Source organism: Brassica napus, chromosome C2 (assembly GCF_020379485.1).
Source record: "Brassica napus cultivar Da-Ae chromosome C2, Da-Ae, whole genome shotgun sequence".
NCBI classification, from domain to species: Eukaryota; Viridiplantae; Streptophyta; class Magnoliopsida; order Brassicales; family Brassicaceae; genus Brassica; species Brassica napus.
This window is the reverse complement of record NC_063445.1, coordinates 26,791,448-26,817,288: the sequence shown is the minus strand read 5'-3', so window position 1 is coordinate 26,817,288 and position 25,841 is coordinate 26,791,448. Positions and strand designations below refer to the sequence as shown.

Below are 25,841 nucleotides of genomic sequence, written 5' to 3'. Positions count from 1 at the left end.
ATATTGGCATAAATAACGAAGATGTTAGTGGACTGATCACCCACTATGCATTTTTATAATATTGGTGAATTCACTTCTTAAAGTCTTTAACGACTATAGCACATTCACTGAGATAAGTGCTAAACATTTTGAGCAACACTGGTTCGCATCAAGCCAATAAATATTCACTAGTTCTCCCCATCATTGGTATAGGATCAGAAACCAATCATTTTCATCTAAGAATGTTGGATGTTGCTCCGCCACAGAGCTTCAAATGAAGATGTGTTTTCAAATGAGGTTGGAAATATATGTTGGATATAAATCTCTATTGACACTTAAGAATCCAGAGCCATCCCCGAAAAATATAAGTAAGGCTATACATGAATTCTAAAAGTGAGTTAGTACTTCCAACATAAGGGGGAGAAAATAAACAGCTGGAAAAGAAAATAAGTTGAAATGAATTATCATTGATCCTCGGGCTAAACACAATGTGAAATAGAAGTCCAAAAGATAATTCATTTCAAAACTTACTAAAGCAGTTGCCAGACACGACCCATATAAATATAGTGATCAAGTCACATATACCAGCTGTAAATGCTCCAATAAGAATAAATGTTCTACAAGAACAATATCAAACTGCTAGTCACGCCTGCAGCGTGGTAGACAGATTGGTTCCCAAGATAAATCCTCGTAAATGAAAAGGAGCATATATTGATAATGGTCAAAACGAGGCAATATAGTTTTGTATGATCTCCAGAAGAGAAATTAAACATGACTGACGAAAATTCAGGTACCTGAGACAAATGAAGAGATCTCAATAAGTTATGTCATGTATGAAACAAAATGGAACCGATAAGAAAATTGACGTCGATGATATTATACATGCAAAGTAGCAGTTGATATAATAAATGAGAAAGAGGATCATGAAAGAAAGTCTATTGAAAAGTGTACACAAAGAAATGATTGGCCAAATCAGAAAGATGCAATAGACAAAGATATAAACTTCTTGTGAAATAGAGAAGTATTTGGACCAGTAGTCCATACACTAAAAGGTGTAAAACAAGTGAGATGTAAATGAACCGTTGCACACAAAGAAGGATCAATATGAAATTGATTGTGAAGAGACATAATTTCATATGGTAGATGCAACTAGTTTCAAGTTCCTTATAGTCTGGTAATAAAGGAAGAACTTGAATAAAACAATCCACTTGAAAAATGTTAATCCCTGAAAGTATAATCCATGAAGGATTGATGATATCAAAATCATTTTCCCGGGAACTCTGCATATTCGATCGAATTGAAACAAACTATTTTATGGGATATATGAAATATTATAAGGTTAACAAATGTATCCATTTGTATTTATCAAGAGATTATAAATCAATAGAATCATGATTTGAATATAATCAAAACTCCTGAAGAGTTATAGAAAAATTATATTTTGGAAGAAAACTCTTGACAATACTATATTTATGTATTCTAAACTGGAGATCTAAAACTGAGATGTTATCATAAAGATCCTTAAAGTATTTTATTTAAGACGCTCGTATATGTTTGGTCCTGAAATACCATACGTAAGAGTGTTATTTAAGAAAATTATTAATCTTTTTCATTACTGAAAGATGTAATTTCATATGAAAAGAAAGAAAATCATAATAGTAACTTCTATAGTTACAAATGAATAATTCGTATGTACGAGACAAATTTCTATACGATTATATGTAAGAAATTTGGTTTGAAATCCAAATAGACCAATAAACTATTGTCTAAGTCAAAAGAGAATTATGGACAAGAAGTCTAAAGGCCCTAGATATCATAATAGAAATGAATAGAGTTTATTCTCTTAAGCTTAATTCTCTGAAGATAGTTGATTGGAATGCATATCCTGAAGATATTGTTTCCAGAGAAAGAAATATGATAGTAAGTGTGGTTGTACTCTTTTTCCTTATCATGTTTTTTTTTATCCCATTGGGTTTTTCCATGACAAGGTTTTAACGAGGCAACAAAGAACATACAAAAGATAGACACCCAAAGAGAATGTTACAATTTGAGAGATGAAAATCTATCATTGTTCTAAAGGTTCTATGACTACTCATTCGAGGGGGAGCTTACGTAGTTGTACTCTTTTTACTTTTACTACGGTTTTTCCCATTGGGTTTTCCATGACTAAGTTTTTAACGAGGCACCACGTAATACAAGATGGATGATCAAGGGGGAGTGTTATAAGATAAGCATTGAAATGATCATCCACTTCTTTACCAAACTCAAGCACTATGATCATCCACTCCTTTACCAACTCAAGCACTATGATCATCTACTCATCAAGCACTATGATCACCCACTCATTTACCAAATTAAGCATCATCTTTGTTATTTTATGTATTGTTGTTCACTATAAATACCATCACTCATCTCACTCTTTTGTACACCATAAACAAGAACAAGAGTTTATAATCAAAGAACCATTACATCTTCTTCTTCTTCCTTATAATAAATTATCTCCCTTATACTAGTGTTATTTGCTTCCAACGGGTATTAAATTCTACTCTTATTTAAATTTCTCGATAATATCAATTATAAGTTATTTCATAACATTTACAATATTTTCGTAACAAACAAGCAAAACCAAACATCAAAAACCACCTATAAAGACAAACTTTGTGAATAAACAAAAAGCCCTCAGTGATCAAATAAAAATCTGTCATTAGTGGCGGCGCATCAATCTCCGGTTTTTCAAAATGATAAGTAGTTACCATCGCAACAAAGTAGTAGCAGCAGCAGCAGAGCAACAAAAGAGGAAGAAGAAGAAGAAGAAGAAGAGATGGTGTTAACAATGATGATGATGAAGAAGAGCTGCAATGATAACTTGGTGAACAAATCATTGAAAAACCAGGGCACCACTCAGAAAATATCGAGCTTTCACATCAATGGGCATGAAAAAAAAACCACTTTTTCAAGAAAATCCCTCAGATCTCATAGCTATAAAATCTGATCATTCACGGCTTTAAGTAAATGGATAAAACCGAGAAACATCACTACTTCGAAGCCGACGCACGTGTGTGTGTAGGTGTGTGAATGGGGGTAGTAAGGGATGGTGGTCGCGCTTGTGAAACGACGTCGGAGACGACGAAGCCATGTTTCCAAGGCTTAAAGGAACAACACACAACACGCCGAAGATTTACCCAGATACATCCGCTCTACTACATAAGTTATCCATCATTGGGCATTCAACAAGCAAATCGTATCAAAAGTGAAGACAAATGTGAGATGTTTTGTTCCAAGGTGTGAAATAAAACTAGGGCTTCGGTATATCAAAATGACGATTTTACCCTTCCACTCGTAAGTTTATTGGCTATTCGGCTCATGGGCTTTGTGATTTAGTCGACCCCATTATATCATACAAACGCAATTTATATGTACTTGTTGATAAGTTATGGAAACTTGACGATCATATGTAATATCGACGAACAACTTCAAGGACCATAATTTTACGATGTAGCTTTTCACGTAACACTCAGATTGATGGACAATTCTGCTTTCTCTGCGGTACACAGCCACAAAAAACTGCTGCATAAAGCTGCTTTTCTCTTAAGTCTTGCATCATATAATAATATAATCCGAAAGAAATTGCATCTTTTGAAAATTGAATCTCAGATTTGGTATAGAAAAAAAACTTCAGACCTCACCCACTAAATCACAGTTGTTTTGTTCGTTACAGAAAAAGTAACTTTAATGGAGAGCAAAGTAAGATGGTGGAAACATAAATAGTCGGTGGAATTGATCGCTGGTGTCTTTCATGGACGCTAATATTTTCAGCCACATTCTTTGTTTATAAAAAGTTTGTGGCTTCTTTACCCAGCGACAATAAATAGCTTAGTTACCGTCGTTTTGCGCTATATTTGATTCAGTCACCGTTGTTTTTTTTTTCTATCGCTACCGCTGAAGTTAGTTTCCGTAATTATATTGTCACTACTATGATGTTCGTCGTCTAAGTATAATACAATTTTATAGTAAACACAAGAAGATTTACCAAGATTGAATGGAGTTGAGGATAATGTTTAATAATTTAAATTATGAGAGTAATCACAAGTTTTGGTGGTGTGATTTGGTGCGCCACCACTCTTGCAAGTTGCATCTGGCAATATTTAAACGCAAAGACATAACCTCAGGATACCGTAAATCCGTAATCAATTTTAAAGTTCAATAGAGAAGTGATTTGCAAACGTTTATTTCAATTTTCAAGTTAGTATTTCTAACATACTCTCTTGTAGAAGAAACCGATTAGCTGATTTCTCTTAATAGTATGTTTCAACAAAAATAGTAAATGAATATAAATCTTGTGATTTTGCTAGCCAGTTATTTTTTAAGGAAATAAAATCAAAACCAACGAATGTTTGTTAATCAAAAGCGGTAAACGAGAAATGAGTCGCATTGACCTGTGAGAAACAATGGCCCTTCGAGTACACTTTTGGATCATCTAGCTGATATGAAATTATATTTTCAAGAAATTTGATTACATCACATAACTTGGTAATTAAACTATAACTTTCGATGTTAGGTCAATTCTTATTTTAATTTCCAATGGTTTTATTCTCCTCGCAAAAATCTACACATAGTGGTTGGTTGTTCTTTTGATTGGTCCACGCCGCAAAACAAGATCACCAACAAGTTTTCTGAGTTTTAGACCCATGAATAAATGATTAATCATAATAACAAGAAAAGACAATAATATAAAATTTCTAAAATTTTACGCATATTATAAATATTTATAATTAAATCTGTTTTTTATTTCTTCAATAAAATTGTTAATAGCTAGCAACTGATAACATTTAATCAGTTCAAATATTTTAAATTAATATTTAATAAAAATGCTCAGAAAATTTGAATTTTTTTATTTTTATTTTTATGGAAAAATGTCTAGAACATCTCTTTTAGAAATGAATGAGTATTTTAATTTTTCAAGCTATATTTATAAATCTCTTTTGAAAACGGGTAGAGTATTTGTTAATCAAAATACACCCAAACAAAACATAAATCATTTCGCTTTATTTTAATGTTATAAACTATATATAAATATACATAAAAACAACTTGGCAAATTAATTGAAGAAGTTTTTTTTACAACATTTAGCTTTATTTGAATTTTGCAATATATATATATATATATATATAAACAACTCGGCAATACAATTCAAGAAGTTCAAGAAAATCTTTCATCACGAACGTAACTTGAAAATGATGCGTAACCACGGGTTCTCTCTACTTGATGGACTCTTCACACCATAATCACACACGATTGGTCCTTCAAACATTGGTTCTCTCGTTAATATATAATTGTTTGACGCAAAGCAGCGGCTGCTATTATATATTTACATCAACTTCAACTCATATAAATCTTGTACTGGACACAAAATAACCATTGAATCTCTTTCACACACACAACACACACACGCAAGAGAGAAAGAGAGAGATTTTTGAATCATTCGATGTTTCCACTAGTTAACGAGAAGCCACATAGGTCCGTACAGACCACCGTGGGAACGCAAGAGCAGATGTTATGCCATGTAAGCTCTCTTTGACAAGGAATGATTGCCGTTCTCCAACCTGCTTTAGACGGCAAGCAGTGTGCTCGCTTCTCTCGTCTCTGTCATTTGCTTTGCTCTCTATCTTATCTTCTTTACTAAATACAATCTGATGTTTTAGAGAAAGTAGTTTGTCCCCCTTTTTTTTCTTTACGCATACTCATTTCTAATAGTATAATACTTGTAACCAATGTAACACCGGAGAAATATATCAAGTATGAGTTCATCAAATGAATAAAACTTTTGGATTATCTAGTGAATTTTTTGAAATTCATGTTTAAGTGTCGTTGAAAAAAAATGTAAAACTATACTCTCAGTTTTATAAAAAGTGTCACACATATTTTGTTAAAATACATTTATATTTTGTTAGTTACATATATTTAGCTTAGTATTTAGATAAATAAAATTATTTATAAATCAAAACATTTTGTAATTAATATAAATTTACTGTAAATAGATTACATTGAAATTTAGAATAACATTTTTTGTACAACAAAAAAATATCAAATTAACACTTTTTATAAAACAGAAAACATGATTTAATAATATCCTTTAAAAAACAGGAATATGTTTTTTTTTCTCTCTGAACATGAGAATGTACAGCTCTACAGATCCAAAAACCTCATAGTCCCAATAACCAAAAGCATATGTTACGTATAGTTTATTCACGTTTTAACAAACTTTTTTTTTGATGCATTAATAAACAACAGCATAAGAAGCAATGATCAAATGTAGAACACCGAAACATACATCTAATACAGAGATCTCTGGTGAAAGTAAAAACACCAAAAGAAGAGAATCTCTCCTGAATCATTACAAGAAAAACATTATGTGACATATTACATACAAAGCAGCTTTTTTTTCTTGCTATATATCATTCACAAGCGAGTTTAGTATCAAAACTGCTCAAACATATAGCAAAAGACTGAAACGCAGAGAGTGGATACCTAAAATCCATAGTGAACATGTCCTTTCCCACTTTCCCAAACTGTAATATGATCTTGTCTGGACCATCTATCTGACCTGACGTCTGAGGCTGAGGCTGGTTTGCTGCAATCAGCTGAAAGTTCTTAACCGATGCGACCGTTACACGTCCCCTGAAGTTCAAACACCAGCACTGAAGCTGTTCATGCCACCTTGGTGGCTTGTTTTTAAGCACAAGAGGCGACGAAACCCGCTCTTTTCCTTCTCCAAACACAGCTTCTCCTTCCTCTAGAATGTCGGAAAACCGCGCGCTGCTAAACTCGGTCGGGTAGTCGCTAGTGAACTTTCTCGACGAGGATGATGTAATGCTGCGGAAAGACTCGTCAAGAAGAGAGCGAGGGACAATGATCTCTGGCTGTCCAGGGACCGTTCCGCCTTCCGCAAGAGAAGAAGCGGGGATTGAGTGCATAGCACAGTGCATTCTCCTTGGACCTCGGGTGCCAAGAACGTTTAGCTCGTAAGACACTTGAGCTATCTTGTAGCTGCCGCTAGGGACTTTGGGAGATACTCTCTTCGAGTAAAACCTGCGGCTAAGGCCTAGCGGCTGGAGCGGCTGAGAGGGTTTGTTGTATGGAGGTTGTGTGTCGTATATGATGAACTTTGTACCAAGGAAGTTAGACCTGCAACAATTAAAGATGAGGAGATGAGTAGACTTGAGCGTCAAGTCAATTTGGCTTCATATAGTTTTACCTAATCTTGCCAATGTAGGTGTTGCTTGATCTTGAAATGGTGTCTGCGTGCATAGAGATCACGTACTCAGTGTAAGTACTTCTTCTTATGCGTTTCGCCGAAAGAAGAAACTTTCCATTCTCAACCAACAAAGCTGGAAAAATAGCAAGAACACCGACATAAGCCAAAGTATAACACAAACTTTGAGTTAAAGCAAAGAGAAGAGGAAGCTTTACCAGGACTGAGACAAAGGTATAGATGGTAAGTGAGATTAGACTTATCCCTTTTGATAAAGCATTGCATTGTCGCATCTCTTGGTCCAGGCTATAACAAGAAAGATCAAAATCATGATACTAACCATACAAAACATATGGGACTCTCCGGTCCTGAGATTTTTTTTGGGGGGGGGGGGGGGGGGGGTTTGCAAATTTGGGGGTTTATTTATATGTAATTTTTTTTCCTAAAATTTCAGTGGTTATTAGGCAATGCTTCACTAGTCTATGCTCAGGACCGGCCCAAGAAATCAAGATCCTTTACCTGTTTGAGGGAAACAGGGAATGTGATTTTGCCAGAAAGCTCAGGCCTTTGAACAATCTCTTTGCACATATCTCTCCATGACCTGCAGACAGAAGCACAAGCAACCACATGTCTACGAGCAGGCCAGGCGCTTTCGCTCTCTTCCAGCCTTTTGATCACATCGTGCAACAGCTCAGGAGGAAGACTCGCCCAAGGGGTTTCTTTAACTAGTACTAGAGGCTGTTGTTGTTGTTCCTCATGACAGTCTTGAACCGAACCACGAGATTTGCCTCCTTCTCTGTGCAGGCTGCTTAACTTAAAGTCGAATCTACGCCTTGATAGGCTTCCTATACTGTCTCTCACATCACGAACTATGCTGCGGAAAGACATTTCTTTTCCTCTCTCTCTCAAGGTTCTTCTGAAACACACAAAAGAAATAGAGTTTAAACGATACTTAATAGCAAAGCAATGAACAAAGGAGAGAACAAAAACGAATAAAGTAACAAAAGAAGATTCTTGTTAATGGACCAAAAGCAAGAACACACACCTACAGGCTTTTATAAAAAAATTTGCAGAAACATTCTTTTGATTCATATTTTTTATAATAAAAGACAGATAAAGAAACTAACTAATTTCAAAATTTTAACTCGGTATAGGATTCAAATGTAAGAATATTCGAAATTTTAAGTAACAAAAAGCAAAAGGAAACAACAGTAACTAACAGTCTTTGCTCCTCCCAAGAACAATGGTCCCAAACAAAAATAGAGATCTGATTCCAACTAGTATAAACAATATCTGAACTATATTCTTTGAAATCAATCCAACAAAGGAGGAAATTTTGGAGATTTGCAGATATAGAAACAAAGACGTTTGATTCCAGATCTTACCTAATTTATTGACAGAACATGAGTAAAGCAACAAACAGTTACTTGATTAAACTGGTCTATAAGATAAAATAGATCTAGGATACAGAGCATAGATCTGTAAACATTAGCTGAAACAGAGATAACAGAACAGAGAACCAATCAGTTTCAGAGATGGGTCTTACAAATTTCTTTCTTTGTTAGTGTTTCGATCTCCTCGTCTTCTCCGTTTCAAACCCTTTTAGAGCTTTTGTCTCTGTCTCTCTCTCTCTCTCTCCTGGAAACCAACTACGTTATCTCCGCTACACGAACACGAACACATCTTATTATTTATTTTAATCAACATTTTTATAGGACGATACGAAAATACTACTTACTCTTCTGTTTTATTATAAATGTCGTTTTAGATTCCGGCACACGCATTAAAGAAACAATTAATTTTATACATTTTCTATAAAAAAACACTATTACCTATACACCTAACCATATTTCAACCAATAAAAAAATAAATTTGGCATAAAATTAATAAATTTTGCATTGAAAATTAAAAACGACACTTATTTTATAACGTAAAAAATTCTCTAAAACAACACTTAATATGAAACGGAGAGAGTATTCAGTAAACTGTTTATTACACTGACTAAGAAAGAATACTTTCTGGCTTGTGCATGTTTAATTTAATAAATAGATCTTTTAATGATACAAACAAAATCTATTAATGTAAGCAAATATATGAAAAAAAATATATATACAGCAAGTTGTTTTTAGCCGTTGACCTCCCACTCCTACTTCTTATTTCTTGGAAATTTCCGAAAAGTAATTTTTGTAGAGATAATCACATTTTAATATCCTTAACTTACAAGTTACTAATGGTGACCTAATTGTATTATCATGTTTGATTTATGTGTAGGGCTGTATAATTTAGATAATAATTTCCTATGTAAAGAAAAAGATTTCTGTAAATGAAAAAAACACAATTAATTTTGTGAGTAGTGAATTTTGAAGGGCTTACCTACCAGTCTTTCATTAGATCATTCAAATTTGGTTTTTAACAAAACGCTATTTCAATATGGATCAATTCAAATTAATATATGAAAGTTTATGTGGGAACTAAACCCTTTTCGATATTTATTTACAAAATTTAAGATAATTTCGTTTAAAATAAATATTTTCAGTGGGCATAGTTTATGATTGTTATCTGCCTAAAAATAAAACAATAAAACTTAAACCATAAAATTATTATCTCTCTAATTATTTTGTGCGTTTTTATTACACACCAAACTTTATCCAAACACTTTCTTTAAATACAATAGTGTAGATCTATGCTGAAACGACAAGCTAGACTCAAAAAGCATTTTTAACCTTTTGTAGCAAAAATGATATCACTTTGATTGGACTTCACTTTATAATTGAAACTCCACTATCATTTGGTTATCGTTCATTTCTTCAACCTTCAAATTATTTGCTACCATTATTCAATTACCATTACCATAAAGAAATATACTAATTATATTCTAAATATAAAATGATGTATTACATCGATTACGTTAGAGTGTGATAGATATGTATAATGGATAAGGTTAAAAGAAAAATATATAATCCTTATATCTGAACGGCTGAGATTGATCAAACCGTGATGAGGTTAGTTGAGCGACACACTCTCGTCATAAAGACGAACTTATGAATGAAATGACCATCTTTCTCGATCCAACATGATGTTAAATGTATAATGTACTACATACAATTATAACTGACGAAGAGTCGTTTTTATAACAGCCACTGAGAATTTGAAAGATAGACAACTTTTTTTAAAAGGTGAAAGATACATAACAAACATACCCAATACATTATCCTAATTTGTTTTGTCAACTATATACTAGTATGCGATTTTTTTGCTGGTTAGTTTTAATTAACCAAGAAATATAAAAGAGAGCAAAAAGATCATGACAATACGCATAGGTAGAGAAAGATAGCGATGTGTTCAATTTATTATTCTTTTGATTGAATATTTATTAATTTTGGCATCAACGCTATGAACGATTCGCAAGCAAGAAACAACTAATTCGAATCGAGTTACAGCAAGATGACAAAAAGAATAAATTTCGTAGATTTGTGGATTAGATAAAAAGAATAAATTTCCTTTTGAAAAAAAAAATAAATCTCGTAGATTTGTGGATTTATGTTTTAAAGCGATACGTCGCGACCGGTGACTGGTAACCATCGAGGAACATTAGGAATGAATAGGAAAAAAATGAATAGGAAAAGAATGAATAGGAATAAATTTTTGGAAATGATGAAGAATGAGAATTCCTTATCAAGATTAACAAGGAAAAAATTTGCATTATAATTTTCTACAAAAAAAGAGAATGAGAAGGAACAAAGAGAAAAAAATATTCCTCATAAATGGTAACATTTTTTAGGAACGTTAAGGAATGTAGTGTTCTTCTTCATTCCTTTGGTTACCATTCAAATCCGACTTTGACCTGTGAAGCCTCCGACTTTCATAGAGGCTTAACTAAAAAAATAAAATTAAAGAAAATCATGTTTTGTACTAAAGCAAAGATCATAGGAAATTGCAAATATTTGATCCAAAAAAAAAAAGAAATTGCAAATATTTTGGCAGTTTTATAAATAATTTTTTTTTGTCGACGGCATTTTTATAAATAAAAAATGAAAATGTTAACTGTCAGATTATTTTGCTCATTTGTCAAATGACTATTTGGAATAATTAGCTTGATTTATTCAATTTTTTTTAATTCTACTAGGGCGTTGTTTTCTATGAAAATGCTAAGTAGAATATCATATTTGATCCGTGTACTCACGGATTATGTGTAATCTTTTTTTGTCTAAATTATGTTTAATGTAAAATAGTGTTAAGATTAAAATAATCATCGAATTTTGAAAAAAAGAAAAAAGATAAACGATGGCTATTATACCATTTTCTTTTAGTTTAATTGATCAACTTTTGATAGATGAAATTGAAATGTTCAGCATTGCTTTCATGTAGGTAACTTTAGTTTTTTCATCCGTGTAAAGCTTGCTCGTCTAATCATTAGTTAAAGAAAATTATTGTTATCTTTTCTTTTCGTATGAAGATAATATTTACGACAGACGGTTTTGTTGACAAAACAATAAGACTTTAGTTTTATAAAACAGTAATTTACGCAATCCTATAAAAGCACTTCCAGAAGTAGTTTTTTTAAAAATGGAGTTCTTAAGTTACATATTAATGTATGTATATATAATTATTATTATTTAATTAATTCTATACTAAAATTCTTGGAAATCCAATCAATAATATGTTAAATAAGATATTATTGGTTTTTTTTCCAAGAATTTTAGTATACTTTTATATACATACACCAATATATAACTTAACAACTGCATGGTAAAAACCCACCATCGGAGTTGCTCTAAGGTTCGTCGTAAGCATAATGCTTCTTATAAAATTTAAGATGGGTTCATTGGTATAAGTCTAAGCGTATCTTAAGTTAATTATTATTACATGTTTCAAGAAAAAATTCAGCGTACAATATAAAGTTGAATTAGTATAGAACATATTTGTAACCAAGAAAGCAAAAACAGTAACCATAGCAATGTAAAATACTTTCAAAAGTTGGCACTTAATAAATGACACTCAAATTCTGGACAACATTATAAATGACCCGTAGTTAGATGTATAATACTCAGAGAATTTAACAAAAAATATTCACAAATAAGCTGAATTGTATTGAACTCCGACTGTCGCCAAAAAAAAAATTATTGAACTCCGACTCGCAAGTTCTTGCGACGGTACAACAAGAGACACAGAGATGACTACTCATATGCATATCGTAAATATGAATTGAGAATACTCCTCTAAAGAAATGCAGAAAAATATTTTCACACATCATATCGGTAAATAAAAGCAAGTAGAAATGAAACAATGTTTTATGCTTTACTGCTTTTGTTATTAGAAGGCAATAAGTAAGCGTAAACCAGGTCGTTCTACAAAATACTTATCTCTTTATCAAGTGATGAATATAAGGGTTTGGCTCACAATACTGACTAGTAAATACAAAGCAAACATCATTTCATGTTCATTGCCTCTCAAGTCTCTCACATGGAACGTTCTCTAAAGAAAAGAACAAAGAGAGCTAGTTATGCATGTGTGATGGAGAAGTTGATTGAAGAAAAAGAGAGAGAAAGATTGTGTATATTTTAGATACCGGGAAGAAGTTGGTTCCGTAAGCAACACAAAAGAAAAAGATGGCCACTAAAGCCAATAGCCTCCAAAGACAATGCCAGTTGCAAATATTTATTTGATTTTCCAGCTATCTGGTGTAGGAGAAGGCATGACTTTTTCCTTTGATATAGTCATGATTGTACATGTCGAGCAGTTAACATTTAAAGCACTTGGAAGAAGTTTTAAAAGAGAGAAACTCACTGTCCATTTTAAAGCAATGAGCATGAACCCAAACCATAAAAGAGGTACAAAGAGAACGTAAACAGGAAGAGTTGAAGATGTTTAAAAATACATGCAAGGTTGTTTACTTTCCACTGTACGAATGGTGATTGAGACTGCATAAATCTGTTAGAAAACAACATGGGAAAACAAAGTGAGATTGGAGAAGAGATACAGTGGAAAACTATAGCTTAAAAGAGAGCACTGACTGTATAGCTCATTATTCTTTGGAAAATAGCTTGAGTGGTTACAATGCGCTGATGATAACACTGAGTCAAGGCTTCATGAGAACAATATCAGAAGCGCCTCGTGCAGCATATGTAGCAGCAGCAACATTGATACCACTATTGGCTCTCTTCAAAGCAGGAGAGCATCCATCACCAGTCATCCTACATACATGCTTCAATTCTTGCAACTTCTTCACAATCTCGTACTTTTGCTCTGGCTGAAACATAAACCAAAATATCGCTGTAGAGAGAGAGAGAGAGAGAGATCATGTTCATGAACAAAAAAAACTCTTCTTAACCAACCTGGGAAGACAGCAGCAAAGGCATCAGCATTCTCAATCAACTGTTCAACGGAACATCAGCTAGGCTTTCGTCTTTGTGATTACTAAGTAGAGAAGCTGATGTTGATGGATACATGTTTGATCCCATACCAAGCCTATGTCGAGTCTATTTGGCAATAGCAAGTTGATCCCCTATAAGAAAACCAATACTACATAAGATTAAAGCCAAAAATAGAAGTAAATAGACATATATTAACCAGTCATCTTTATGTTTATACTGTATTACAGTATCATGTCTTGGAGGATCAAACCAAGGCAACACACCAACGAATTCACATGGACCACTATCATCAAAAGAAAAAGATTTTAAAGGTTAAATCATTAAAGATAAGAAACAATACTAAAACTTGAAGTGCAGTAAAACAAAATCAGTTCGTAGGTACCTGCTCTGGAGCAGGGAAGAAGTGAATCTCTCTGATACCAACCATTATCTCTTTGTCAGCAAGTATTCTAAATTTCCAACCATAACAGCATCGATAGCATCTTGTTTTCTCAATGCTTTTGAGACTACATAAAATTACAATATGAAACAGAGCTTATCTATACTATTAAAGCAGAATCCTATTGTCCTTTTTACCTTAGCATGCAATTTTCTTTACTAACATTGCATGTTTCATTAAGGGCAATCAAGTAATATTAATAACACATCTATATTGGGCCATTTTTTTGGATCAAGTCCACTGTCCACATCAGATCTCTCTTGGGCCATTTGGGCCGATTAAGAAATCAGATCCAATTCTCACTTTTTTTTTCCTTTGGGCCATTGAGTCCAAGTTCAAATAATTTTTTTCCAACCATTCTTAATTTTTTTTTTCTTTTCTTAATATAATTTAAGCATTCATAAAAAAATTGATTTTTTCATTGAAAAGTATAAATCTTTATTAAAAGTATATAATTATTTTTATTAAAAATATTAACCACATAATAAAATTAATTTATCAGAGTTATGCCAACTTAATTCATTAAAGAAATACAGTTTAATTTTTTTAACATAAATAGTCATTTAAAATGAAACACGATAAAGAAAGATAAAAAGTTTAAGTCTTTTATAAAATAAAACACAAATATATGAAATATGACGCTAAATATTTGTCAATTGAAAAAAAAAGGAAAATAAATCCGCGCTTTCAAAGCGCGGATCAAAATCTAGTAACCAATTAAAACAACACCAATATATCCTTGAAAATTAATTGAATATAAAATATATCAATTTTCCTGAAGAACAAAAAAAAATTGAGACTTCGGATAAGATCAGTCTCACACGATCAATCTGCTGTGTTGTCAATGTGGTCTTTCCTTCTCGGCCTGCTCAAATCACTGTAATAATTCTCTAGGGCGGTGGATTTTTCTTGGCAGCATCAGAAATAAAAGGCAAACCTTTTACCTTAATACCGGCGGGATCCCTTTCCTAATCAACCTATTCAACGTGTTCGGAGAAATTAGAGAGCAGGAGATACGTATCAGAAGCTATACACTGATACGACTCTATATTAGCTTTATTGTATCTTCTTGTGTAACACACTAATCCAACACTGATACGACTGGATCAAACCTTAAACCCATGGATTAACGTTTCGACCAACTGCAAGTAATAGTCAAACAGTACATATGAGTGACATGAGCTTCAATTTAATTGAGAATATATTATTATAAGGTAGTCCAGTTTTTCGTTATTGGTTCTGGTGTTTCAAAAAAAAAATTGTTTCTAAAGAAAAAAAGATTGTTATTGGTTCTTGCCTTTGTCCCTATTTGAGATCGTTTCCCTTTAATTTCCTTTTCTGAAGCTTTGGTATTGCCGATTGTGTTGAATCTGCAAAAAAAACTAACTTTTGAGTGGCGTTAGTGATTAAATGTGGATCCGTCGTATTCATAATCTGACCGGAGAATGCAAAGCGGCGTCGTAGCAGGAGACTGCAGACTCGAGGAAGAAAGAAACACTCATGGTTTAAGAGACTATGATAAGCTGATTTAAAGCTTCAGGAGACAATACCATTAAGTCCTAAAGAATCTTGATCGGCAGACGTTTTAGGAAGAGAGAACGTCTAAAACTTTCTTCTTGTTGATCAGCAGAATCTTAATTGGCAGATGAAAAAAATCTCAAACCTAAACCAAACGAAGCCCACACACCTAAGTCAATTCTAAACAAATTTTAAGCCCATACCCGAAAATGAAATGTTCTGATTGGTTGAATATTTTTGATGACATGAAATGCTTAGATTTCGAGGAAATCCCCCATTTATTATTGTGATATTGTAAATATACTTGTTGATATATTATATCATTCAAGATTTATAGTATAACCGTGTTATAAAGAATACTGTATAGAGGTTAGTGTAAGGAATTACATAAAAAACAAAGCAAATTCATTGGAAGATAAAAGCAATTCAAAATATCATTCTGTTTAAAACTGTTTTAAATCAAAGTTGGCATGAAAAAATGGAAACCAACCCAAAAGCAAAAGTCCACCGAGTCAATAGTGTACCGAACAGGAAGGCTGAGCATTTTATTCTTTAATTTTGATTCGATTCGTTATTCGTTTTGATTTGTTCCAAAAAAATTTGGATATCCGTAAAATTTTGAAACAAAAAAATGCTAAAAATAAATATTCCTTAAAATTGAAACAAATCACAAATACTAAAATTTTGAAAAGTGGATATCCGCTCCGATATATAAATACATGTATATTTTGATTAAATTTAGAGTTTTAAATGTATAAGTCTATATAATTATTATTCTAGCATATAATTTAATAAATTATATTCACATTATTATTTATAAAAGTATTAAATCAACAAAACCTTTTATAACAATTATAACTTTTTCTTGAGTTTTGTCTTACTATTATTGATAACTCTAAGATTGAAATTTACAAAACATGTACTTTCACTACTTCTTTTAATATTTATTTTATATATTATGTATAAGAAATATTTTAAAGAATAAATTTAGATCAATTTTTCTAGATTATTTGTATTAAGTAAAACAGATTTGATATCTGTAAATGTAATTTGTAAATATCTGCAAATATCTATATATTTTTCGGATATCTGGTTTTCTGGATATCTGTATTTTTTTGAACCAAAACAAATAGAAAAATTAGATATCCGTCACGTACGAAACAAATCACAGATACCAAAAATTCAGGTCGTATTTTCTCTGTGCCCAGCCTAACCGAACAGGTTGAATGATTGCTGTTCACTATTTTAAATACGGAAAACATATGTATAATTGCATGTAGAAGTGTGAGCGAGACCCAGTCACCTAACTACCTTAGACTATGAGAGGCTTCAACATACGGCAAGAGAATATAATTAGGTCAATTTAGTTATATTTCTTTATCAATCGACTAATCTAACTCAGCTGCTGAGGATTCATCCTGTAATCTTGGCTTAACTCAATAATCATCTCAAGCCTAAACGAATCTAATCAATCAAGAATCAAGCAAGAAAGAAATAAAAACACACGAGATTTTGTTTACCCGGTGTTCACCGCACTTCTCCCATGTGGAGAAGCCGCTATACATCACCGGGGAGAGAAACGGTCTCTCAGCCAATACACTATAATCAATGTGAGTACAGAGTACATCACCGGAGGTTCACTCGTCTTCTTCCTCTCTCGATTACACCTAATCCGAGTTACAAGATTGAGGAAGAAGATTAAGCTCTGAGCTTAGATAAACCGAGAATCACATCTCTCTCTAGCTCACTCTCACCAACCCAATCGCTCTCACTCTCTCATCTCATCTTGAGCTCTCTCGCTCTCTTCTGATTCTGTTACGGACTCCCCGTTAAGGAAGAAGATGACAATGAGATACACAGAAGATAATGATTCTTTTTTGCCCCAACTCACGTGCTCCTCACGTGTACGTTATCAGCTTCGGCAAAACCTTTCTTTGACTTAGAGACTTAGAAGATTGATGGCACAATTCTACAATCTCCACCTTGGCATCGATCTTCTTGATGTCTTATCTTCTCTTGAGCTTTTCTCCGGTGATTAAGCAAACCTGCTCAACTTCTGCAACTCCTTGCACCTTCCTGCAACCTCTGCATCTTCTTGCAATATCCTGAGAAATCACCTTCTCAGCTTCATACTCCTATGAATAAAACTTCATCCAGCTTTATCTCACTTCGAGCTTCACCACTCAGCTTCAACGCTTCCTGAAACTTGTTTCCTTCCAGCATCTTATCCAGTATCTATCTCGATATACCTGAAGACTCTCTTGCCGCTGCTCCTTAGAACCTTGTAAACCCAGCTCTAGCCTTGACAACTCCCAGTCTTCAATCACTTTTATCAGCATCAATGAACCACACACGTTACTTTGTTGTGATGTGAATCACAATACCATTCATGCGCCACTAACACACACACGTCTTCTTAAGTGCCTTTCTCAGCACTTCACAACCTTTTTGTCATGCCAAACTTCTTCATTGATCTTCCTTTGGCACTTTCCATAACCTGGAAACTTGAGATAACCACTCACCAGCAACTTAACATACACTCCATAAGCTTCTCTTTTGACTAGTATAGATCAGCTTATGATACTTCACTTGTTACTGCAGCTAAGGTCTTCAAATAATCTGCCAAAACCTAAAACGATGCTTTCTTGAAACTCTTGTAGAAACTGAATCATCACTGCCTCACACCAGAAGCACTTTGACTCAAGAAACCTTGTAGACAACCTCAACAGCTAGTAGAAACTCACTGCTTATCCTGAAGTTTTCCTCTACACCAATCTGTATGAACTTTAAACCTGAACATCACTCTGCGCCGCTGCTTTGACCAGCAGAACACGCCGCTTAACTCAACCCGGTTAAGAAGATTTTCGATGTAGAAACTCTCTGCTCAAACCATGTTCAAACAAATCTGCCTCAACAGAACTTCAGACCACAAATCTGACCACCTGTTGACTTCTTTTTCCCTGCCTCATACTCACAAAACCTGTGACAACTCTTGAGACACCTTTGCTGTAGCAAAGAACCTGTGCTTCGCTAACCTGTGAACCTTACTAGACCTTGGTATACAAACGCCCCTGCTTGTTCCAGACTTTACTGAAAACTCCATTTTTTTTCCAGTAGCTCAACCCTTCTTGTATTCTCTTCTGGCAATACCAACAACACTTGCTGTCTCTGTGTAACTACTCTTAGAGAACTCCTTGAGCTTGTTCAGCTTGGCTATTGACTCAAACAGCTCCACCTTGAACTGTTCTTCCTGGTCCCTGTGAATACCTCCAAAAAACACACCTTACAAGTATTTTATATATTGATTTATCATACCTGTAGTGACTCTGCCTTGATGTCGTTTTACTACATGCTTCCTATGGAGAACCCATACTAACACTGCCGACATCCTCTTCACATCTGTGACCACAAGCTGAACCCCTTTACTCTATTTGCTTATACCTTGTTGAGCTTTGAACCTGCTGACACTGACTTGGCTCTCTTTTACTCTACTTGCTGCACAAAACCAAACTGAATCTCTGTTGCTCTTGAAAGCTCATCCACAGGACCTCTGAAATCTTTTCACACTGAAGTAGACCTGAGATATATGACTGGAAAGATAACATTGCTCCACCTGAAGTCAAAAAACATCTAGCGATGTGCACTACAACACTTGTAGAGGCAAGACTCCATCTGAAACAATAACCTTTCAAAACCCCAACGTGTTCCTCTTCACACGAAGATTCACTTCTCAGACTTATAACCATCATGCACTTTCTTCTTTGATTCACTTAACCCCTTTGTGTAGCTGACTGTAAACATGGCTTCTTGCTTCTGAATTTTGTTTCAGACCTTATCAAAATTATATTAATTTGCAGCCATTCAACCATAGTCGCTAATATCATAACCACCAAGTGTCGCAGCTTCTTCCGAGCTCCCCAATCTGATTTCACTACCACCAAACTGACCGTGCTCCAACCTGTTATAGTCTGTGCCAACAAAACATCTTCACAGAACACTTCAAACCCTGTGAGACCCTTCTTACTTTAACCCATCAGAACCTGTAGCAGATAAACCCGAAACCAGATTCTCTCAAACTGATTTTACTCCATTGATTTTACTATCAGTAACGCCATGCTTCTTGCCTTTATATCTTGGCATACAACTTCTTCTCATGCCTCTGAAACCTACATCCTTGAGTGACTGCTGCCTGCTGTGCTTTAGTCCTGCTGTCCCATACACACTAACATTTCCTCACAATCATTCTTTGAAGTTTCTCTCAGATTTCTCCATCTCCTGAAACTTCTCATGTGTCTTAAAAAAAATACAGAACAAAAATGCCAATGACCTGAGACATCCTACACAGACTTGAACTTGTAGACTCCATGTTCAAAAGAACTGCAACCAGCAAAACAAACTCCTTGCTTTCCTTTCCTTGAGCCATAAAACCAGAAACTTGTTTCTTCTCCTTGGCTCCTTATCACTGATATTTTATCAGCCTTCTTTCTCTTTAAGAAATCATCGCTTTTAAACCTCTGCAGAAACGCCTTGAGCGAGACAGTTAAACCTATACCACGAGCTGCCTCTTCCACTCATACTTCTCCAAAGCTATCAACTTTGATCCCACAAGAAACTCTATTCCAGCATATACTCACATTGCTCCTAGAACTCTTGTCTTTTCTCTTGACGCATCCTTCTGGAAACATAACATGTTCCTGCAAACATAACATGTTCCTGCTTCTGCTTCTTTCTTGATGACTCCACGCATTCTTCTAATAAAAAACGTCAGGTGATATACCACATAATCCCATCTGTTTTATCACTTTACTAGCTTTGAAGAATTTCTCAAACGTAACAGCCTTGTTTCATTTGTGTAGAAACAATCCTTGCTGCTACAAGCTCCATTGTGATCCTTTTCTTGATCTTGATCATTACCACTGAGCTTCTTTCATTCACCAGAACCTGACCCTTAATCTCTGTGACTGAACCTGCAACTCAAACTTTCTGAAAACTTGAACCAGCTCCTCAAAATACCAAACATGTCTTGTTTCATAACCTCCAGAAACTCATCATGAACCATTCCCTGCAGCTTACCTTCAAACTTGAATCCTGAAAACTTTAACAGTACCTGAACAGCCTTTGACACACATACAAACTCACTTCTAAAGCGTCCCTTAAACCTGAAATTCATAAGTGCCACCAATTGCCATTCTTCCAAATATCCTGAAACCACAGCTGCATCTTCCTTCCACAAACAAGCTGATCAACACACAATTTGACACCAAACCCGAGTCTTGATCATTCTTTGCAAAGATAACATAAATCCCTTGTGATTCAGAGAGCTTCCATTCTTTATACACTGCAGTAGATGAGTATCCAGCCATCACAACAAGGCTTTGTGACTGTAGCAGAATGAGACCATTTGTCTCCATGACTTGAACCTGAGGGAACTATGAACTGACTTTGATTCTGTAGCCTTAAGTCTGATATTGACTTAACATGAACCAATTTTAACCTGAGATCCTCCACCTCAAACAGCCAGCATCAAACCAGTTCCAGAACTGCAGAATAGCTTCGTATATCTGATACTTCATACCTCAGTGGATGGATCTTTTTACTCTTGTGAACATATCAAACTCTCATGCAAGTTTCTTTATCCTAGCAGCTCACACGATCTTATAACTCATGAGATGAGAGAGAATAACTTAGTGATGCACTTGATTTCACAAACCAGAAATTATCTGAACCAATTGCATGTTCCTTCGTGAGATTCCTTTGCTACGTCTCCGACGTCGTCGTCTACCACGAGCCAACGTCTTCATCTTCTTTCTTTGCATTTGACATTGCATATCTTGCAACATCTACTGATTCTTCACTCTCACAACAACGATGCAATCGAAACTTCAACTCCTCCGATCCTTCTTCGATTCTCCTTCAGAACCGATCTTGATCTGTTTCCGATGAATCCTTGAATCGCCTAAACTGAGGCTCTGATACCACTTGTTGAGGATTCATCCTGTAATCTTGGCTTAACTCAATAATCATCTCAAGCCTAAACGAATCTAATCAATCAAGAATCAAGCAAGAAAGAAATAAAAACACACGAGATTTTGTTTACCCGGTGTTCACCGCACTTCTCCCATGTGGAGAAGCCGCTATACATCACCGGGGAGAGAAACGGTCTCTCAGCCAATACACTATAATCAATGTGAGTACAGAGTACATCACCGGAGGTTCACTCGTCTTCTTCCTCTCTCGATTACACCTAATCCGAGTTACAAGATTGAGGAAGAAGATTAAGCTCTGAGCTTAGATAAACCGAGAATCACATCTCTCTCTAGCTCACTCTCACCAACCCAATCGCTCTCACTCTCTCATCTCATCTCGAGCTCTCTCGCTCTCTTCTGATTCTGTTACGGACTCTCCGTTAAGGAAGAAGATGACGATGAGATACACAGAAGATAATGATTCCTTTTTGCCCCAACTCACGTGCTCCTCACGTGTACGTTATCAGCTTCGGCAAAACCTTTCTTTGACTTAGAGACTTAGAAGATTGATGGCACAATTCTACAATCTCCACCTTGGCATCGATCTTCTTGATGTCTTATCTTCTCTTGAGCTTTTCTCCGGTGATTAAGCAAACCTGCTCAACTTCTGCAACTCCTTGCACCTTCCTGCAACCTCTGCATCTTCTTGCAATATCCTGAGAAATCACCTTCTCAGCTTCATACTCCTATGAATAAAACTTCATCCAGCTTTATCTCACTTCGAGCTTCACCACTCAGCTTCAACGCTTCCTGAAACTTGTTTCCTTCCAGCATCTTATCCAGTATCTATCTCGATATACCTGAAGACTCTCTTGCCGCTGCTCCTTAGAACCTTGTAAACCCAGCTCTAGCCTTGACAACTCCCAGTCTTCAATCACTTTTATCAGCATCAATGAACCACACACGTTACTTTGTTGTGATGTGAATCACAATACCATTCATGCGCCACTAACACACACACGTCTTCTTAAGTGCCTTTCTCAGCACTTCACAACCTTTTTGTCATGCCAAACTTCTTCATTGATCTTCCTTTGGCACTTTCCATAACCTGGAAACTTGAGATAACCACTCACCAGCAACTTAACATACACTCCATAAGCTTCTCTTTTGACTAGTATAGATCAGCTTATGATACTTCACTTGTTACTGCAGCTAAGGTCTTCAAATAATCTGCCAAAACCTAAAACGATGCTTTCTTGAAACTCTTGTAGAAACTGAATCATCACTGCCTCACACCAGAAGCACTTTGACTCAAGAAACCTTGTAGACAACCTCAACAGCTAGTAGAAACTCACTGCTTATCCTGAAGTTTTCCTCTACACCAATCTGTATGAACTTTAAACCTGAACATCACTCTGCGCCGCTGCTTTGACCAGCAGAACACGCCGCTTAACTCAACCCGGTTAAGAAGATTTTCGATGTAGAAACTCTCTGCTCAAACCATGTTCAAACAAATCTGCCTCAACAGAACTTCAGACCACAAATCTGACCACCTGTTGACTTCTTTTTCCCTGCCTCATACTCACAAAACCTGTGACAACTCTTGAGACACCTTTGCTGTAGCAAAGAACCTGTGCTTCGCTAACCTGTGAACCTTACTAGACCTTGGTATACAAACGCCCCTGCTTGTTCCAGACTTTACTGAAAACTCCATTTTTTTTCCAGTAGCTCAACCCTTCTTGTATTCTCTTCTGGCAATACCAACAACACTTGCTGTCTCTGTGTAACTACTCTTAGAGAACTCCTTGAGCTTGTTCAGCTTGGCTATTGACTCAAACAGCTCCACCTTGAACTGTTCTTCCTGGTCCCTGTGAATACCTCCAAAAAACACACCTTACAAGTATTTTATATATTGATTTATCATACCTGTAGTGACTCTGCCTTGATGTCGTTTTACTACATGCTTCCTATGGAGAACCCATACTAACACTGCCGACATCCTCTTCACATCTGTGACCACAAGCTGAACCCCTTTACTCTATTTGCTTATACCTTGTTGAGCTTTGAACCTGCTGACACTGACTTGGCTCTCTTTTACTCTACTTGCTGCACAAAACCAAACTGAATCTCTGTTGCTCTTGAAAGCTCATCCACAGGACCTCTGAAATCTTTTCACACTGAAGTAGACCTGAGATATATGACTGGAAAGATAACATTGCTCCACCTGAAGTCAAAACATCTAGCGATGTGCACTACAACACTTGTAGAGGCAAGACTCCATCTGAAACAATAACCTTTCAAAACCCCAACGTGTTCCTCTTCACACGAAGATTCACTTCTCAGACTTATAACCATCATGCACTTTCTTCTTTGATTCACTTAACCCCTTTGTGTAGCTGACTGTAAACATGGCTTCTTGCTTCTGAATTTTGTTTCAGACCTTATCAAAATTATATTAATTTGCAGCCATTCAACCATAGTCGCTAATATCATAACCACCAAGTGTCGCAGCTTCTTCCGAGCTCCCCAATCTGATTTCACTACCACCAAACTGACCGTGCTCCAACCTGTTATAGTCTGTGCCAACAAAACATCTTCACAGAACACTTCAAACCCTGTGAGACCCTTCTTACTTTAACCCATCAGAACCTGTAGCAGATAAACCCGAAACCAGATTCTCTCAAACTGATTTTACTCCATTGATTTTACTATCAGTAACGCCATGCTTCTTGCCTTTATATCTTGGCATACAACTTCTTCTCATGCCTCTGAAACCTACATCCTTGAGTGACTGCTGCCTGCTGTGCTTTAGTCCTGCTGTCCCATACACACTAACATTTCCTCACAATCATTCTTTGAAGTTTCTCTCAGATTTTAAGCCCATACACCTAAGTCAATTCTAAACAAATTTTAAGCCCATACCCGAAAATGAAATGTTCTGATTGGTTGAATATTTTTGATGACATGAAATGCTTAGATTTCGAGGAAATCCCCCATTTATTATTGTGATATTGTAAATATACTTGTTGATATATTATATCATTCAAGATTTATAGTATAACCGTGTTATAAAGAATACTGTATAGAGGTTAGTGTAAGGAATTACATAAAAAACAAAGCAAATTCATTGGAAGATAAAAGCAATTCAAAATATCATTCTGTTTAAAACTGTTTTAAATCAAAGTTGGCATGAAAAAATGGAAACCAACCGAAAAGCAAAAGTCCACCGAGTCAATAGTGTACCGAACAGGAAGGCTGAGCATTTTATTCTTTAATTTTGATTCGATTCGTTATTCGTTTTGATTTGTTCCAAAAAAATTTGGATATCCGTAAAATTTTGAAACAAAAAAAATGCTAAAAATCAATATTCCTTAAAATTGAAACAAATCACAAATACTAAAATTTTGAAAAGTGGATATCCGCTCCGATATATAAATACATGTATATTTTGATTAAATTTAGAGTTTTAAATGTATAAGTCTATATAATTATTATTCTAGCATATAATTTAATAAATTATATTCACATTATTATTTATAAAAGTATTAAATCAACAAAACCTTTTATAACAATTATAACTTTTTCTTGAGTTTTGTCTTACTATTATTGATAACTCTAAGATTGAAATTTACAAAACATGTACTTTCACTACTTCTTTTAATATTTATTTTATATATTATGTGTAAGAAATATTTTAAAGAATAAATTTAGATCAATTTTTCTAGATTATTTGTATTAAGTAAAACAGATTTGATATCTGTAAATGTAATTCGTAAATATCTGCAAATATCTATATATTTTTCGGATATCTGGTTTTCTGGATATCTGTATTTTTTTGAACCAAAACAAATAGAAAAATTAGATATCCGTCACGTACGAAACAAATCACAGATACCAAAAATTCAGGTCGTATTTTCTCTGTGCCCAGCCTAACCGAACAGGTTGAATGATTGCTGTTCACTATTTTAAATACGGAAAACATATGTATAATTGCATGTAGAAGTGTGAGCGAGACCCAGTCACCTAACTACCTTAGACTATGAGAGGCTTCAACATACGGCAAGAGAATATAATTAGGTCAATTTAGTTATATTTCTTTATCAATCGACTAATCTAACTCAGCTGCTGAGGATTCATCCTGTAATCTTGGCTTAACTCAATAATCATCTCAAGCCTAAACGAATCTAATCAATCAAGAATCAAGCAAGAAAGAAATAAAAACACACGAGATTTTGTTTACCCGGTGTTCACCGCACTTCTCCCATGTGGAGAAGCCGCTATACATCACCGGGGAGAGAAACGGTCTCTCAGCC

General features: G+C 34.9%; 1 protein-coding gene and 1 long non-coding RNA gene across 4 annotated transcripts; both read right to left on the bottom strand.

Moving 5' to 3' along the window:
* Positions 1-6,290: 6,290 nt before the first annotated feature.
* On the bottom strand, positions 6,291-8,962 carry LOC106367685 (tubby-like F-box protein 1). Of its 3 annotated transcripts, none has more exons than XM_048746895.1 (5): positions 8,778-8,962; positions 7,751-8,147; positions 7,450-7,537; positions 7,235-7,367; positions 6,291-7,164 (listed from the first exon to the last, which is right to left on the bottom strand). In XM_048746895.1, exons 2-5 carry the CDS (start codon positions 8,117-8,119, stop codon positions 6,435-6,437), a joined length of 1,320 nt encoding a protein of 439 aa, XP_048602852.1. In that variant the 5' UTR covers positions 8,120-8,147; positions 8,778-8,962; the 3' UTR covers positions 6,291-6,434. The 3 variants fall into 3 exon arrangements, with proteins under 3 accessions (XP_048602852.1, XP_048602854.1, XP_048602853.1); XM_048746897.1 differs by having other exon boundaries at positions 7,751-8,144; positions 8,778-8,907; XM_048746896.1 differs by having other exon boundaries at positions 8,617-8,822.
* Positions 8,963-11,831: 2,869 nt separating this feature from the next.
* On the bottom strand, positions 11,832-25,818 carry LOC106364828. Its single transcript, XR_007319047.1, has 4 exons — positions 14,866-25,818; positions 13,988-14,111; positions 13,831-13,888; positions 11,832-13,736 (listed from the first exon to the last, which is right to left on the bottom strand). It is a non-coding gene; the product is annotated as an uncharacterized LOC106364828 (long non-coding RNA).
* Positions 25,819-25,841: the final 23 nt, after the last annotated feature.

Coding starts and splice junctions, on each gene's coding strand:
- LOC106367685 (XM_048746895.1), bottom strand. CDS start 8,119: ATGTCTTTCCGCAGCATAGTTCGTGATGTGAGAGACAGTATAGGAAGC. Junction 7,368..7,449: donor ATACCTTTGTCTCAGTCCTG/GTAAAGCTTCCT, acceptor CTATTTTTCCAG/CTTTGTTGGTTGAGAATGGA. Junction 7,165..7,234: donor ACCTACATTGGCAAGATTAG/GTAAAACTATAT, acceptor TAATTGTTGCAG/GTCTAACTTCCTTGGTACAA.